The sequence below is a fragment of the Cetorhinus maximus genome, chromosome 9 (assembly GCF_964194155.1).
Source record: "Cetorhinus maximus chromosome 9, sCetMax3.hap1.1, whole genome shotgun sequence".
In the NCBI taxonomy this organism is placed as follows: domain Eukaryota; kingdom Metazoa; phylum Chordata; class Chondrichthyes; order Lamniformes; family Cetorhinidae; genus Cetorhinus; species Cetorhinus maximus.
Window position 1 is genome coordinate 92,065,339 of NC_135887.1, and position 15,682 is coordinate 92,081,020.

Genomic DNA, 15,682 nt, shown 5'->3' on the forward strand with positions numbered 1-15,682 from the left:
CACACAGCAAAAGTCTACAGTGCCACTTCTTACTAGCAGAATTTCTCTGGGTTGATTTTAAAAATCACTGAAACTGGCAAGGGGGTGATGAACAAGGCAGTAAAGATCTCAAAATAAAGGTGACAAATATACCTCATCAGACTCAGGCTGCTGTCATATTTTGTACTCGTGTTGAGTGGGCTACATAGCAGTCCTTAAAGGAATTACTCAAAAAACAGTCACAAATAATTTTTATACTTGCATATTTGTGCAGCTATAAGGAGCAGGAACAATCTTTTTGGCTCCTCAAAAATACTGGAGACATGCCAGGAGAACTCCATTGCTCTTCTTTAATAGTACAATGTTTTATGGATGTTTTATGCCTGCCTGAGACGAGGTCTTAAGTTTAATAAATCATTTGAAAAACATCAGCTGGGATTTTCCAGTCCAGCCAGTGGGTGGGGGGCATCATCGCAGGTGGGATGGGAAAATTTGGAGAGTGGCCAAAACTCCATTCCTTTGGCCAAGTTTTCCCACCCCACCCACGATGATGTGTGTTGCTGACGGGTCCTAAAAATCCCGCCCAGCATCTCTGTCCGTGTAACGTTCCCCATTCCCTCATAATGTGCTGACATTTGCAACTCCTCCCTCCAGCCACCACCTGCACCCACCACCCCCCCTCCCCCCACCCACCCCTCCCCCAACCGCACCCACTCAACACCTTCACCCTTGCCAACTCCCCAATTCCAGGTCTCAGCTGCAATTGCCAGTGGAAAACCCACCAACTGATACCCATTTGGTAATTACAGCTGCTTACTGTTGGATTTAAATGTGACCTGGGCATCAAAAGCGTAATGACCTCTTCACTGCAAGAAAGGGGAACCATCTGGTGCATTCTGCTGATCGGCTGCCCAAGTGTTAAAACGTATCAACATGGATCTCCGTCTCTTTAGTGTATCTGAGCTCTCTCAGTCTCCCACTCCTTAATGCTGAATCATAGTATAGTTCAAAGGGCTAGAAACTGCTTCAAAAATAATTTCCTAGGGTGCCGTGCCCCAGAACCTTGTCAGGTATTAATGTTTCATACTTACCCCTTCAAAAATCCCTAAATCTACCACTTGTATACATTTTAGCTTCCCCCATAATACAACCGGATGCTCATTCAGTATAGCTGAATTCAATGTGTTCTGATGAAGAGTCATAAGGACTCAAAATGTTAACTGTACCCATCTCCGCAGATGCTGTCAGACCTGCTGAGTTTTTCGAGCTTTTTTTGTTTTTGTTTCAGATTTCCAGCATCCGCAGTATTTTGCTTTTATGTTGTTGTAGCTGAATTCAACTTTGATGAAGTTGTTTTTCACCTTTTCTGAGTCCAAATAGCTTAATACAACAAATTAGTTTCATGACTGCTCTAGTAAATGTTGATATGATGCAAGTTGTGCAGTAATACCAAAATCATTCTGAGCAAGACCTCATAACAATTGTATATCAGCACTTCATGGTGTCAGCTCTTGCCTTTGAGTTTGAATGTTATGGATTCATGCCCCACTCCAGGGACTAGAGCACATTATCTAAGCTGACATTTCAGGGCAGTGCTGAGGAACTGCAACACTGGGAAGCTCAGCGAGCAATTAGGAATGCAATTGGAATGTTAGCCTTTATTTCAAGGAGGATGAAGTACAAAGTAGGGAAGTCTTGCTATAATTGTACAGGGTATTGGTGAGACCTCACCTAGAGAATTGCGTACAGCTTTGGTTTCCTTACTTAAGGAGGGATATACATGGATTGGAAGCAGTTTAGTGTAGGTTCACGAGGTTGATTCCTGGGACGAGGGTAGTTTGTGGTTTGGTTTCCACGATGAATTATATTTGGATCTCTCTTAGAACTATAGAGCCATAGAAAAGCTACGGTGCAGAAAGAGACCATTCAGCCCATCATGTCTGCACTAGCCAAAAAGAGGAAAAAGAAAACTAGTCGCTCATTTTAATCCCACTTTCCAGCATCTGGTCCGTAGCCTTGCAGGTTACAGCACTTCAGATGCAGATCCAGGAACCTTTTAAATGAGTTGAACATTTCAGCCTCAACCACCAACTTAGGCAGTGAATTCCAGACACCCACCCCCTTCTGGGTGAAAAAGTTTTTCCTCATGTCCCGTCTAATCCTTCTACCAATCACCTTAAACCTATGCCCCCTGGTAATTAACACCTCAGCTAGGGGACACAAGTCTTTTCTATCTACCCTATCTAGGCCCTTCAATTTTGTACACCTTAATTGGGTCACCCCTTAGCCCCCTCAGTTCTAAGGAAAACAACCCTAGCCTATCCAATCTCCTCTCATAGCTGCAACTTTCAAGTCCTGGCAACATTCTTGTAAATCTCCTCTGCACTCGCTCCAGAGCAATTATGTCCTTCCTGTAATGTGGTGACCAGAACTGTACACAAGATTCCAACTGTGGCCTAACCAGCATTTTATACAGTTCCATCATTACATCCCTGCTTTTGTATTCAATACCTCACCCAATAAAGGGGAGCATTCCATATGTGTTCTTGACCACCTTGTCTACCTGTCCTGCCACCTTCAAGAACCTGTGGACATGCACTCCAAGGTCTCTCATTTCCTCAACCCCTCTCAATAACTTCATGTTTATTGAGTATATCCTTGCTTTGTTTGCCCTCCCCAAATGCATAACCTCACACTTTTCCATACTAAATTCCATGTGCCACTTCTCCGTCCATTCGACCAAACCATTGATATCATCCTGGAGTTGACAGCTATCCTCTTCACTATGAACTACACAGCCAATTTTTGTGTCATCTGCCAATTTCCTAATCATGCCTCCCACATTTAAGTCTAAATCATTAATATGTACAACAAACAGCAAGGGCGCCAACACTGATCCCTGTGGAACACCATTGGAAACTGTTCCATTCTTCAGTTAACTTGCGGCCTAATCAGTATTAGGAAGGTTTCCTTCGACTCATGAGTGACTTAGGTCTGACTCAAGTAGGTTTCTTCAAAAAGGACTTTAGTTACACTCTATACATATGTAGTAATTGAAGGTATAGCCTCTCTATTGCCTATCTGGGGTCATACAATTGTTTTTGGAGGCTCCAATCAATGAGCCCTAAGCGCGGGTAATCCGGTGAGGGGCGTGGTGCTTCTTGTCAAGGGCCTGGTTCAAGTATGTAGCATCTGAAAAGCTCTCTGTAATAAAGTTCTGTTTCCGATTGAAACCTGTCCAGTACGTCAAGTCACTATATTTGGCGATGAGGGTAAAAAGATGCTGCAACTCACCTTGTGACCGTGAGTACATCAAAAGCTTAAGAAATGAGAAAAGATTACTCACCAGTCATGCCACTCTTCAGCAGAATCGATCCTTATGATGCGACTATGGAAGACTGGAGCCAGTATGTACAGCGCCTCCAATTTTATTTCGTAGCAAATGAAATTACCAAGGAGGAAAACCAGGAAGCAATCCTCTTGACTGTATGCAGTAGCAAGACATACAATCTGATCCACAGCATGATGGCCCTGAACGTAGCTAATTCTAAGTCCTTTAATAAATTAACAGACCTCAAAAACACATTACTAGCTGAAGCCATCTGTAATAATGCAAAGTTTTAAGTTTAATTCCAGGGTTAGGGCCCCAGGAGAATTCATCGCAACCTATGTAGTGAAGCTGAAGCAATTGACAGAACACTTCGACTTCAGTGGGGCGCTAAATGAGATGCTGTGGGACCGATTTGTGGAGCTTACGACGACGCCAATCAGCGTCGCTTACTCAGACATTGATTTGAAACGTGCCCTGGAAATATCCCTCGTCATAGAAAGTGCTGCAAGAGACTCGCAGGCTTTACAACATGGCGCTATTCTTCATGTGGGGTAGGAACCTATCACCAACCATGGCACAAAAACCAGAGCCACAGCAGCGAAGCAAGAGGCAATGTCCGCTGTTAGAAACATGAAAAGGTCTAGGAGAAACACTTCAGCAGCAACTCCAAGGTTAGTTTGTTATAGATGTGAAGGTGACCAGGCACAGGACACCTGCAAATTTGTGCAGACGGAATGCCGTTACTACCACATGAAAGGTCACGTAATAAAGCAATGCAGGACAAAATCAAAACAGCCTATAAAGTAGCAAGCTACATGACTGAATTGAATAATACAACAGAGGCTGAAACTGCTGATACCGACATATATTCCCTGTACAATGTTACAGGGGTAAAAACCGAATCAATCACTGACACAATCCAAGTGAATGGGAAGCCACTAATAATGGATGTGGATACAGGACCCTGAACCACAGTGGTGGGAGAGCACACATTTAAATATCTAAACAAAGGTACCCAGCCACTGAATCTGGAGTGAACAATGGTTCAATTGAAGACATACACTGGAGAGTCCATACAGGTAAAGGGAATCACCACAGTACCTGTGTCCTATAGGCAACAGACAGCTCAGCCTCCAGCAATCATAGTGACAGGTGAAGGGCCTGGTCTTCTGGGCCAAGATGGTTAAACAAAAAAATTCAAGCACAACTGCTCTGAAATATTTCGCTTGAGAACAGTAGGAATTCCCAAACAGCTAAGGAAATGTGACAGTGTATTTTGGGACGAATTAAGAAAGTTAAAATGTTTGCATGCAAAATATAAGGGGATTCACAGGCAACACCCCGGTTATTTAAGGCCAGACCTGTGCCTTATGCCCTAGAGGAGAAGGTGGATGCACAATTGTGCTTAGAGAAGCTAGGCATCATCCAGCCAGTCCAATTTTCAGAATGGGCAGTGCCCATAGTCCCTGTGATGAAGCCTGACCAAACTATACGCATTTGTGGGGACTACAAATTAACCGTGAACAAGGCTGCTAAATTAGATAAATATCCCATCCTGAGGATAGATGACTTGTATGCAAAGCTAGCTGAAGGCAAATCTTACACAAAACTGGACATGCTTACCAACAGTTAGAGCTGGATGGCACATCTAGAGGGTATGTCACCATCAACACGCACAAGGGCCTGTATCAATATATTCGCCCACCCTTTGGAGTATCGTCTGCATGTGCAATCTTCCAAAGGGCAATGCAGAGTCTTTTGCAATGACTCCCAAGTAGTAGTATGCCTAGATGATGTTCTGATCACAGGGTCAACTGAAACCAAACACTTGGCCAGCCTGGAAGAGGTGCTAAAAATATTCTTGGAAGCCAGCGTATGATTAAAGAGAGAAGTGTACATTCCAAGTGCCAGGAGTTACTTACCTGGATCACAGGGTGAGCGCCATGGGTTTGCATCTGGTAGAAGAGAAAGTTAGGGCAATCAAAGATGGTCCTCTCCATCCAGTGTAACTGAACTGAACTCTTTTCTGGGCATGGTCAACTATTATAGCCGCTTCTTGCCAAACTTGTCAACAGTGTTGGCACCATTACACATGTTATTGAAAAAGAATCATTGTTGGTCGTGGAATTCACAACAGGAAGAAGCCTTTGTGAAAGTTAAGAAGCTATTACATTCATCATGTTTATAGGCACACTATGACCCATCGAAAGAATTGGTATAAACATATGATGCGCCTCCTTATGGTGTGGAAGCTGTGTTATCACATAGGATAGAAGATGGATCAGAAAGGCCAATTAGCTGTTTCTCCAGAAACCTCTCTGCAGCCAAGAAGGGTTATTCCCAACTAGAAAAGGAAGGTTTATTGGTGATATGGAGTGAAGAAATTTCATCAGGATGTGCATGGATGACATTTCATCATTGCGCCGGCCCATAAACCATTAATGGCTTATTCAGTGAGGATAAAGCCATTCTGCCAATGGTATCAGCAAGAATTCAATGTTGGGCTTTGATATTATCTGCGTAGGAGTATACCTTTATGCACCGTCCTGGCTTATATATTGCAAATGTAGACATACTTAGTCATTTCCCGTTACCAGATAGCATTGTACGTGCTCCAGTGTCACAAGAAGTTGTGCTTGTATTGAATTTCTTGGATTCTTCACTTGTGTGTGCAAAGAAAATTAGAAATTGGACAAACAGAGATCCAATTCTTTCAAAAGTCTAAGACCTTGAATTGCAAGGGCAGTCAACTTCACCTGTATCTGAAGATAGGAGACCATTTCATACCCGAAAAACAGAGCTAAGTTGTCAAGATGGAATCTTGTTGTGGGGATCAAAAGTCGTCATCCCTTTGCAAAGAAGAGGTCCACTCTTGACAGAGCTTCACAGTGCGCATCCAGGCATATCAAAGATGAAAATGCTTGCGCGAAGCCATGTCTGGTGGGCAGGCATTGACAGTGACATTTAAAGCATGGCCAAGCACTGTCTCCATTGTCAGCAACAACAGAAGTTGCCTGTTTCAGCTCCATTGCATCCATGGGAGTGGCCTGGTCGACCCTGGGTTAGACTACATATTGATTATGTAGGACCATTCTTAGGTACCATGTTTTTGTTGATCGTAGATGCACATTCTAAGTGGATGGATGTGTATGAAGTCAGATCAGCGACATCAAGCACAACTATCAAAAAGCTACGTCATTGTTTAAGCATACATGGTCTACTGGAAATCATTTTTTCTGATAATGGTACAGTTTTTACCAGCACAGAGTTTCAAAGATTCATGAATTTAAATGGAATCAGACATATTAAAACAGCCCCATATCATCCCTCAAATGGTTTAGCTGAGACAGCTGTGCAAACTTTCAAATCTGGAATGAAGAGGTCATCAGAATGTACTCTAGAAACTCAACTTTCCCGCTTCCTTCTCAATTATCGTATGACGCCTCATTCAACTCTGGGCTCAATGCTGTCTCAGTTATTGATGAAACATCGCCTTTGTACAAGATTAAGTCTGGTGTTTCCAAACTTAGAGGGGAAGGCAAAGAAGAATCAGGGTACTCAGAAATTGAATCACGATATTCATTGCAAAGCTTGAGGATTCACTGTAGGAGACACAGTTTTTGTACCGAATTTTGGAAGTGGATCTTGTTGGGTTTTTGGAACAATTGTCTCAGAAACTGATCCCTTGTCCTTCCAGGTGGAAATGGAAGACCAAAATGTTCGAAAAATTGAGGACCATCTTAGGAATAGAGACACGTTCCAACAACCAGCTATTCTGCCTGTGATTAACGTCAAACCATCAATCCCTGGTGTGACAGATCGACCTAAAATAGACATGACCGATGTCTCTGTAGAATTGCCAAACCCTGAACTGCCACTTTCCAATGGTGTATCTGGTGCTGCAGTTCCTGATCACGTTGATCCAGTAGAAGAACCTTGAGTGGTAGAGCTATTCCACTCTAACCGAATAAGAAAATCACCTCAGAAACTTAATCATTAATCACCTGAGTTATATATATGTATATGCTGTAGGATATTCAAGTGTTTGTTGTAAATGGAAACTATATAAAAAAATAAAGGGGAGTAAATGTAGTAATTGAAGGTATAGCCTTTCCTACTACCCGTCAGGGGATCACATGATTGTTCTTGGAGGCTCTGACCAATGAGCCCTAAGTGCGGGTAATCCAGGGGGTGGGGCTTCTTATTGAGGACCTGGTTCAAGCATGTAGCATCTGAAAAGCTCTCTGTAATAAAGTTATCTGTTTTTGGTTGAAACCTGTCCGGTACGTACAACATAATAAGGTTATAGGTAAGTGCAAGTCTCTCATGTACAGACTACTTAATCTTTCTACAGAGTCTCTTGACATGACTGCTGGTGTCACTGTTACATCATGATATGCATCACTATCTCACTACCATAACAATTATCCCATGCTTCTACAGAAGGGGTTTTCATATGAGGGAAGGTTGAGTAGATTGATCACTCAGATCAGTCATGGATCTTACTGAATGACAGAGCAGGCTCCTGCTCCTATTTCTTATGATCTTATTATGATCGTACTATCAGAGCGAGTCTATCAGAATGAGATATTATATTCAGATCCTGTCTACCTGTGCAGTTCCATGTGAAACATCCTATTGTACAATTTGAAGAAGAACAGTGGAACACTCCCAGCATCTGGCCAATATTTAACCCTCAACCAATATAGCTCTAAATCATTAAAGGCTACAAATAAATTCAAGTTATATATTTCTCTATATTGTTTTGGTGTTGTATTTTGTTAGAAATCATTGCCGTCCTTTACAGCAACTTGCATTTGTACAGCACATTTAACGTAGTAAGAAGATTGGAGCCGATGACCAAAAATGTAGTCAAGGAGATAGGTTTTAAGGAGCATAATAAAGGAATAGATAAAGGTGGAAATGTTTATGGAGGGAATTCCAGAACTTAAGCCTTGGTAGCTGAAGGAATGGCTGCTAATGGTGGAGCAATTAAATTTGAGGATATGCAAGAGGCCAGAATTGGATACATGCAGTGATCTTGAAGCATTGCAGGATTGGGAAAGGTTACAGAGAGAGGGAAGGGTGAGGCTATGGAGGGATTTGAAAACAAGAATGAAAAATTAAAAATTGAGGCATTGTTTAAATGGGAGCCAATGTAGGTCAGCAGACACAGGTGATGCGAATTGGGATACAGGCAGTCAATTGCTGAATTTGGAACTTGGTTCCTACCTGGCCACATGAGGGTGAATCCGGCGTAAACTTTCAGTTATGTTATAGTCAGGGCCATGCTGGTGGATCTTGGAGCTAGCAGCATAACTGTAAGGAAACTGTTTCTGGATTCCTCCCCTTATCCAGCCCTCTCTGTCCTCTCCTTTCAGAGTTTTGTCATTGTACCTGAATTTGTGAAAAATTGAAAAAAGTCAGAACATGATTTTTAAAGTGGCAGCCGCTTAGGTTGAGCATGCCTTCTCCTTTTCCTTAAATCTCATCGTTTCACTTGCTCATTATATCCTTCAATCACTTCTTCCTCCAAAACACTTCTAATTGCCACATGTTCACATTTATATTGTCTATTGCAATGGCCTTCTCTGGTAAATTATTCCATTATACTTTAGGTGAGAAAGTTTCCCTCCTTACTCCTTTCTACTCTTCTAATGTCAGAGTCCTGTTCACTGCCATGGTCTCTGCCTCACCTTGATGCTTATTCTTTTATCGACTAATTCACTGTCCTCCATAGATTCTCTCTCAAAATCTCTCAGTTTCATCCATGCCTTCAAAACCTCCTAAAAACTCTCCCAACATAAAATCATATTTGTTTTCCAGTACAATGTCCACCTACTATTACCTTTTACCACTTTGTTCACAGCGAAGGTATTTCTATTTACTTGAAAAACGCCATAGCAATTTAAGGTATGCCATACCTAAAATCCTCATTTCAACTAGTGTCCTTTGACACTTGAACCATTTAAGAATACAGGAAAGAATGAAACAAGGAAATGCATTCAGTACATATTTCATACATTACTATTTCAAATAGGGAAACTCCTTTCCAATCAAGGTCTCTAGTCTCTTAATAGCCTTCAATTCCTCTTCTTAATCAGATCTGTGCCCCTTTTAAACACATCATCTGACTCAGAATGAATAAATCTTTCTATCAATCTGTTTCACATGGCTAGTATCATAAGGGAAAAAGTATGGGCAGAATTTTATGAGTTGGCGAGCGGGGGTGGGGTCCACTCGCCGACGCGTAAAATGACGTGCAGTGACGTCGGGGGGAAATCCCGACATCACCGCGCCCAATTTAAAGTTTCAAGAAGTCGGGAGCGCAACAAAATCAGCAGCAGACCAGCCGACCTGTCAATAGCCAATTGAGGCGATTGACAGGATCAATTAAGTAATTAAAGGACCTGCCCGTCCAACCTTAAAGTTGGTAGGCAGGCCAGGAGCCCCAGTGGGAACTAAAGAAAAACATGAAACTTCATCCACGGGCGGGATGAGGTTTCACGTAGGCTTTAAAAAATTTTCATAAAGATTTTGTAAAAATTATGAACATGTCTCAACTCATGTTTCTATTTTTGTCTTTTTTACATGTGCAGCCGATCTCCCTGAGGCTGCAGTTAGCCTCAGGGAGATGAGTGCGCATGCGCGGAAGAGCGCACTCTCGATTTTGGGATTACCCCCCCCCACCCCCCGCCCGCACAGGGAGCACATAGCGCTTCTGTGCGGACGTCACGCTGGGCGGGCCTTAATTGGCTCGCCATATAAAATGGCGCCGCGCCGCCGATCGGAAGCGTGCCCGTATGTGCCCGCCCATCAACTTCCTCCCCAATGGAGGGAAAATTCAGCCCCATGTTTCTAATATGTAATCCTGCTTAGTACTAGTGAATTATGTAATTGCAATTGAGACCAATTGAGTCTTGCGTTCATGTCCAAGTTAAAAAGCCATCTTACCATTATATATGCTTTTTATTGTTTTATCATGTCTCTTAATCTTATGTTCTTGAATGAAAAGATAGAGTCACCTCTATCTTTCTTCATAATCTAATGCCCTAAAGCTGGATCAATCGTTTCTGTTCCCTACAAATTGCTAAACTTTGTCATTTTAGAAATAGATCCAAAATAAGTTGATAGCAATATTGGTGCTATAACACCATGTTATTCTGCCGCCTGAATCAGAAGTATGGTAAGTATTTCCAGGTCCCACAACCTTGTGCACATTACCATTCACTTCTTTTTATGGGCTAATTTTCTGAGATTGTACATTCCTCAAGGAGCTTGCTTGCTGCACACGTGCTGCCTGCTACTTTCTGCTCATAAAAATGGGAAGCAAGACCAAGTACAGTACATCCTCCATTTCACCATATACAATTGCCAATGAGCGATGCTTCTCACTGGCAGCACAAACTAGGAAAATTGACATCCTGTTACTGTGCTGCATTATAAAATATCACCTGATTTCACTTTTCTTTATTGGGTTCCCACTGTAACTCACCGAAGTTTATAATTTGTCAAGAATCTGTCAGCATCTGTTGCAGTCTTGGCTGGGTATATATAGCCCTTCTCATTGATACTAAATCCAGTAGGCTCCTGAAACCAAGGCGAAAGTTAGAAAATTCCCTACAGCAAGTGTTCTGAAGCATAACATCATTCAATGGCAGTTTATAACACAGACCAAGGATTGGTACTAAATCTCATCGGTGGCCCTTTCCAGGCCTGTTGCCTTTAAATCTCTCCGAAATCAGAAGTGAGATGTTACTGAGTAGGAGGGAGGGATGGAAAGAAAGGGAAAGGGATGTGGCAGTGTGTTTTTTTTTAAACTCTCCAGTTGCTTAGCATAAAACCACGTCAACTCAGAGTAGGTCTAAGGTTTATATATGCTGTTAGCTCAATTCAACTGGACAACTACAATTAACTTTAGTTCCCTGTAGACCACTGAGGGTGGAGTTCCTCATTGCACTGATTTGCATGGAAAACTGTAGACATGGGTGATATGTAAGATCAGGATTGCACTTGACTTCACAGCTCAATAGCCTGTTGAACTTACTGTCTGCAGGCTCATACATAAAGAACAGATGAGGTACTGATACAAAAACAGAATTACCTGGAAAAACTCAGCAGGTCTGGCAGCATCGGTGGAGAAGAAATCAGTTAACGTTTCGAGTCTTCACGACCCTTCGGCAGAACTGAAGCATAGTTAGGAGAAAGGAGAGCAGGGCAGAAGAGACGGGCAGAAATCCTGTCGGAGAACAGAACCGTACTTCTTCAGAGAGGGCATTTCTTGAATAGGCTGCCAGTATTCATGAAACTATAGCCCAAGAAAACAATGCTTTCAGGAGAGAAGAAGAGATAAAATTTTCAAAGGGAAAATCTAAGGGTTTTACAAAAAAGATAATTCAAAGGGAATGGCCATTAAGCTGTTCAGGACTATGGTTCTTGAGAAAATGCTGGTGAAAACGATGCCAAAAAGTTGTAACCATATTCAATAAGCTCCTGATGAGACACACAACTGCATATAGGTTCATGCTACTGGTGGTGGAGCACACTTGATAATACAAAAGATGAGTGACAAAAGAATACAAAATAATTAATGGCATTCAGAGTGACTTCTGTTTTACAATTTTCAAAGCACACACTTCAAATAATTCTCTCATTGTGGCTATTCAAATCCATCACAATTTTACTGTCAACGTTTTCTTTGATCCACCATTTCAGCAGTAAGGAACACTGGCAGTAGTGTTCTATCAAATTACAGCATTTTACAGCACACAAAGAGGCAAATCTACCCATTGCTGGCTCTCTGAATGAGCTGTCCACTTAGTCTTAACCCTCCTGTCTGCCCCATACGCTTTCAGATTTTTATTCTTTAAATATTTATATGCTTCCTTTTCAACAGCTGTTATGCATTTTGTGTCCACTATTACCATAACCATAACCTGCATAAAAAAACCTCTTCAACATTTCCCTTTGCTCTTTCAGTAGTAATCTTAACTTTTCTAACCTTATTACTACGCACAACCAGTTGGAAACAGTTTCTTCCAACCTACCTGATCAATGGCCCTCATAATTTCAAACATCTTTATCAGTTATTTTCATGATTATCTTTGTTTTAATAAAAAGAGCATCAGTTTATTACATCTTTTGTCATAACTAAAGCCAGACTGGAAATTTTTGGGATATTTCTGGTGCATAATTGGGATCAATAGTTTGGCCAGAAAATCTGGCAGATGTTGTTTCCATTGGTTTTCAGCCATAAAATTGCTCCCCTGAGTATATACTCAGCCTCCCCTGCCACCCCCTATCCACAGTGAAGACTTCTCAGGAGTAGGCCATTATCATGGAGGAGCAGAAAAAGCAGCACAGGATGGAAGAGAGTCAGGAAGCATTTAAGGATAAAATGGTCAACTAGATATTAGTTTTGTCCCATAGAATATAGAGGCAGCACAAATCATATGAGGGCCTTACTGAGGAGATATGTACAAGAAGAGTATGATTCCCCAAAAAGACAATGGAATAGCTCTGCTACCTATTGCACATGGACCTGCAGCATAATCCAACTACTCCCTCTTTGGCTCTGGAGGTGAACATCACACTCAGCTTTTATGTTGCAGTCTCATTTTTTGCATCTATAGGCAATCTCTATGTTATCAGCCAAGTTACAATACATTCATGCACTAATAAAATGACTAAAACCACAGTACATCTGGGCAATTTGTCATCTTTGGCAACACAAGGCTGCAAAGAAAATGAGTCATCCAGTTTTACAAAGTTATTCGCATTTCCAAGGTCCAGGCACAATCGATGACATCTACATTACTTTGTGTAAGCTTCCACAGAGCATCCCCTCAACTACCTCAACATGAAGGCCTTCCAAACACTCAATGAACAGGTTACATGGGGGCAAAGGATTCTATATGTCAACATCAGATAAGCTGGATGTTGTCTTGATCCCCAAAATTTTAACCTCCCTGATTTTTCAAGGAAGTAAATAAGGTCAACAGATAGCTCCAGCGACAAAGCTTGCTTTATGCTGCCATGTATAATGACTTCCATTAAGAATGACTCAAAGAGCAGCAGAGAAACATTTCAGCAACACACTAGATTGATAATTAAGAGGAGCACCAAGGCACGCATGAATGAGCTTATTGAGTGGGGTAGTGATAGAGGCCCAGACTAATGATTTGGGGACATGGGTTCCAATCCCACTCCAGCAGCTGGTGGAATTTAAATTGAATTAACAAATCTGGAATATAAAAGCTAGTCTCAGTAATGGTGACCATGACAACTATCATTGATTGTCGTAAAAACCCTTCTTGTTCGCTAATGTCGTGTAGCGAAGGAAATCTGCCATCCTTACCTATCTGGCTTACATGTGGCTCCACCATAATGTGGCTGAAGCTTAATTACTCTCTGAAATGGCCTAACAAACCACACAGTTTAAGGGGAATAAGGAATAGGCAACAAATACTGGCCTTGCCAGCGGTGCCCACATCCCATGGTATATTTTTTTTTAAGTCTCTGTGAATTTCCTTCCATCTTTCTTCTTCACCATCTCCTCCTCTTTCTCCTCATTATCAAAGTGCACAGGAAGGTAGTTTTGTCTCTGTTCTTCCTCCTCCTCATCATCATCAGGTGGTGCAAGTGCCATTTTTGGCAGGTTTGCTGCCATGGATACCCAGCAGTTTGTGTCGCTTGTTGCCTATTTCCTTGAGAATGGCTGAAGGTCTGAGTTGGTGAAATTATAGCATTTATTCTGTGCTAGTGTGCCACACCCTTCTGCCTTGTTTGACTACATCTGCTAGCTCTGTGTGCCAAATGCACTTGTGGTAGACATTCCTGAGAAGTATCAGAAAAAAAAATTGATGATACATACAGTAAAGTTGGATGCAAGTCAACTTAGTGAGCCAAGCACTAGTCCATACTTACTGCTTGTCCCTCGTCTGTTGCCACATTGTTCAGCCAGAACTCTCTTTTTAAAGGCTGCATTCAAGTTTCGAAAAAAGCTACTCTTCCCACAGGTTATGTGTGGAATTACTCATTTAACAAAACTTATTTTTCTGAAAAGAATCTAATTTCCATTTGAATGAGTGATCTTCTGAGTATTGAAGTAGCTTAGTGCATCCTGAATATTTTTGCCTTCAACACTAACTGCTGGGGTGTGGATGGAAAGTATGAATCATAAAAAAAATACTGCCAAGACAAATAAAAAGAATTAAAGGTCTCTAGGAACAATTCACAATCTACTGGAGTGAGACTGTACAGCCTTGTTGATCCTTTATGAGCCAGTAAGGTTATGTAAGGACCGTAAATCATGGCATTAAACAGGGTCCTTAACAACATTAATTACCAGCCATAAATGACTACAGCTGGAATGATTCATAATCTCATAAATCCAGCAATTTCATGATTGCCATTCATTTCAGTTATGAGCCTCATGGTGAGAAAGGATTTTTATCGGCTTTGGTGAGGTTAACAATGGAGCAGCATGACTTGTCCGGTAATTTACAAAGGATCAGAACTCATGGGGAGAATCTTTGCTCCGTTGGGGGGGTTGTGCGGGGGCGGGTGTAGGTGGGAGCCGCCATTTTACGTGGGCGGGCCAATTAAGGTCCACCCAGCGTGAACCGCGCCCGGAAGTGCTGAGCGCTTATTTCAAATTAATAATGGGGATTGCCTGAGTCGGGGAGTGCGCTCTTTCACGCATACGCACGAAAGAGCGCAGAAATCTCCCTGAGGCACAGAGGTGCCTCAGGGAGATTACTTTCGCTTAGAAAATATTGAATAAAGGTAAAACAAAATTTTAAGGACAGGTTCCCTCATGTGAAACTGTCACAAGAGCTGGGACATGTCCATTAATTTTATTTAAAATTTTTCAAACACTTTAAAGATGTTCATCCCCCTGTGGATGAGGTTCCATGAAAAATGTAAAGGCCACCTGGGCTCTTTGCCTGCCCGCCAACCTTAAGGTTGGACGGACAGCTCAGCTAATTGCATTATTGGTTTTTTAAATGGCCTTAAATCTAAATGATGTGCGGCAACATCACCGCGTACCACTTTACACCCCAGTGAGCGGGCTCCATCCCCGCTTGCTGAACCGAAGATTTTACCCCATGACATCTTTTTTACTCTACAGATGGTTGAATTTTGTAAAATTAATAATGGAGAGCACTATTAAAGGAGCCATTCTAATGGTACAACTTCCTAGCAACTTCTGGAACATTGGCCCAGATCTTCGGAGACCGGTGTATGACTCAAGATGCGCATCGAGGCCCCATGGAAGTCCCAACGCACTGACTCAGTGGGAATTGTCTAGGATGTTTGAACTTCCAATGAGCAATTCTCCTGCTACCCTGGACCCTCCGCAAACGTCTC

The 15,682-nt window shown here is 42.0% G+C and overlaps 2 protein-coding genes across 3 annotated transcripts in view; one reads left to right on the forward strand and one right to left on the reverse strand.

Annotated features, from left to right (window-relative positions):
• Window positions 1–15,682, forward strand: part of eps8l2 (EPS8 signaling adaptor L2) — a 598,035-nt gene that overhangs the window by 270,895 nt on the left and 311,458 nt on the right. The window lies entirely within an intron of this gene.
• Window positions 1–15,682, reverse strand: part of saxo4 (stabilizer of axonemal microtubules 4) — a 169,356-nt gene that overhangs the window by 69,251 nt on the left and 84,423 nt on the right. Inside the window, exons 10-11 of the mRNA XM_078549101.1 lie at window positions 10,806–10,900; window positions 8,543–8,707 (exon numbers count right to left, since the gene is read on the reverse strand). Of these exons, the coding sequence (XP_078405227.1) occupies window positions 8,543–8,707; window positions 10,806–10,900 (260 nt within the window). The remainder of the gene's footprint in view (window positions 1–8,542; window positions 8,708–10,805; window positions 10,901–15,682) is intronic.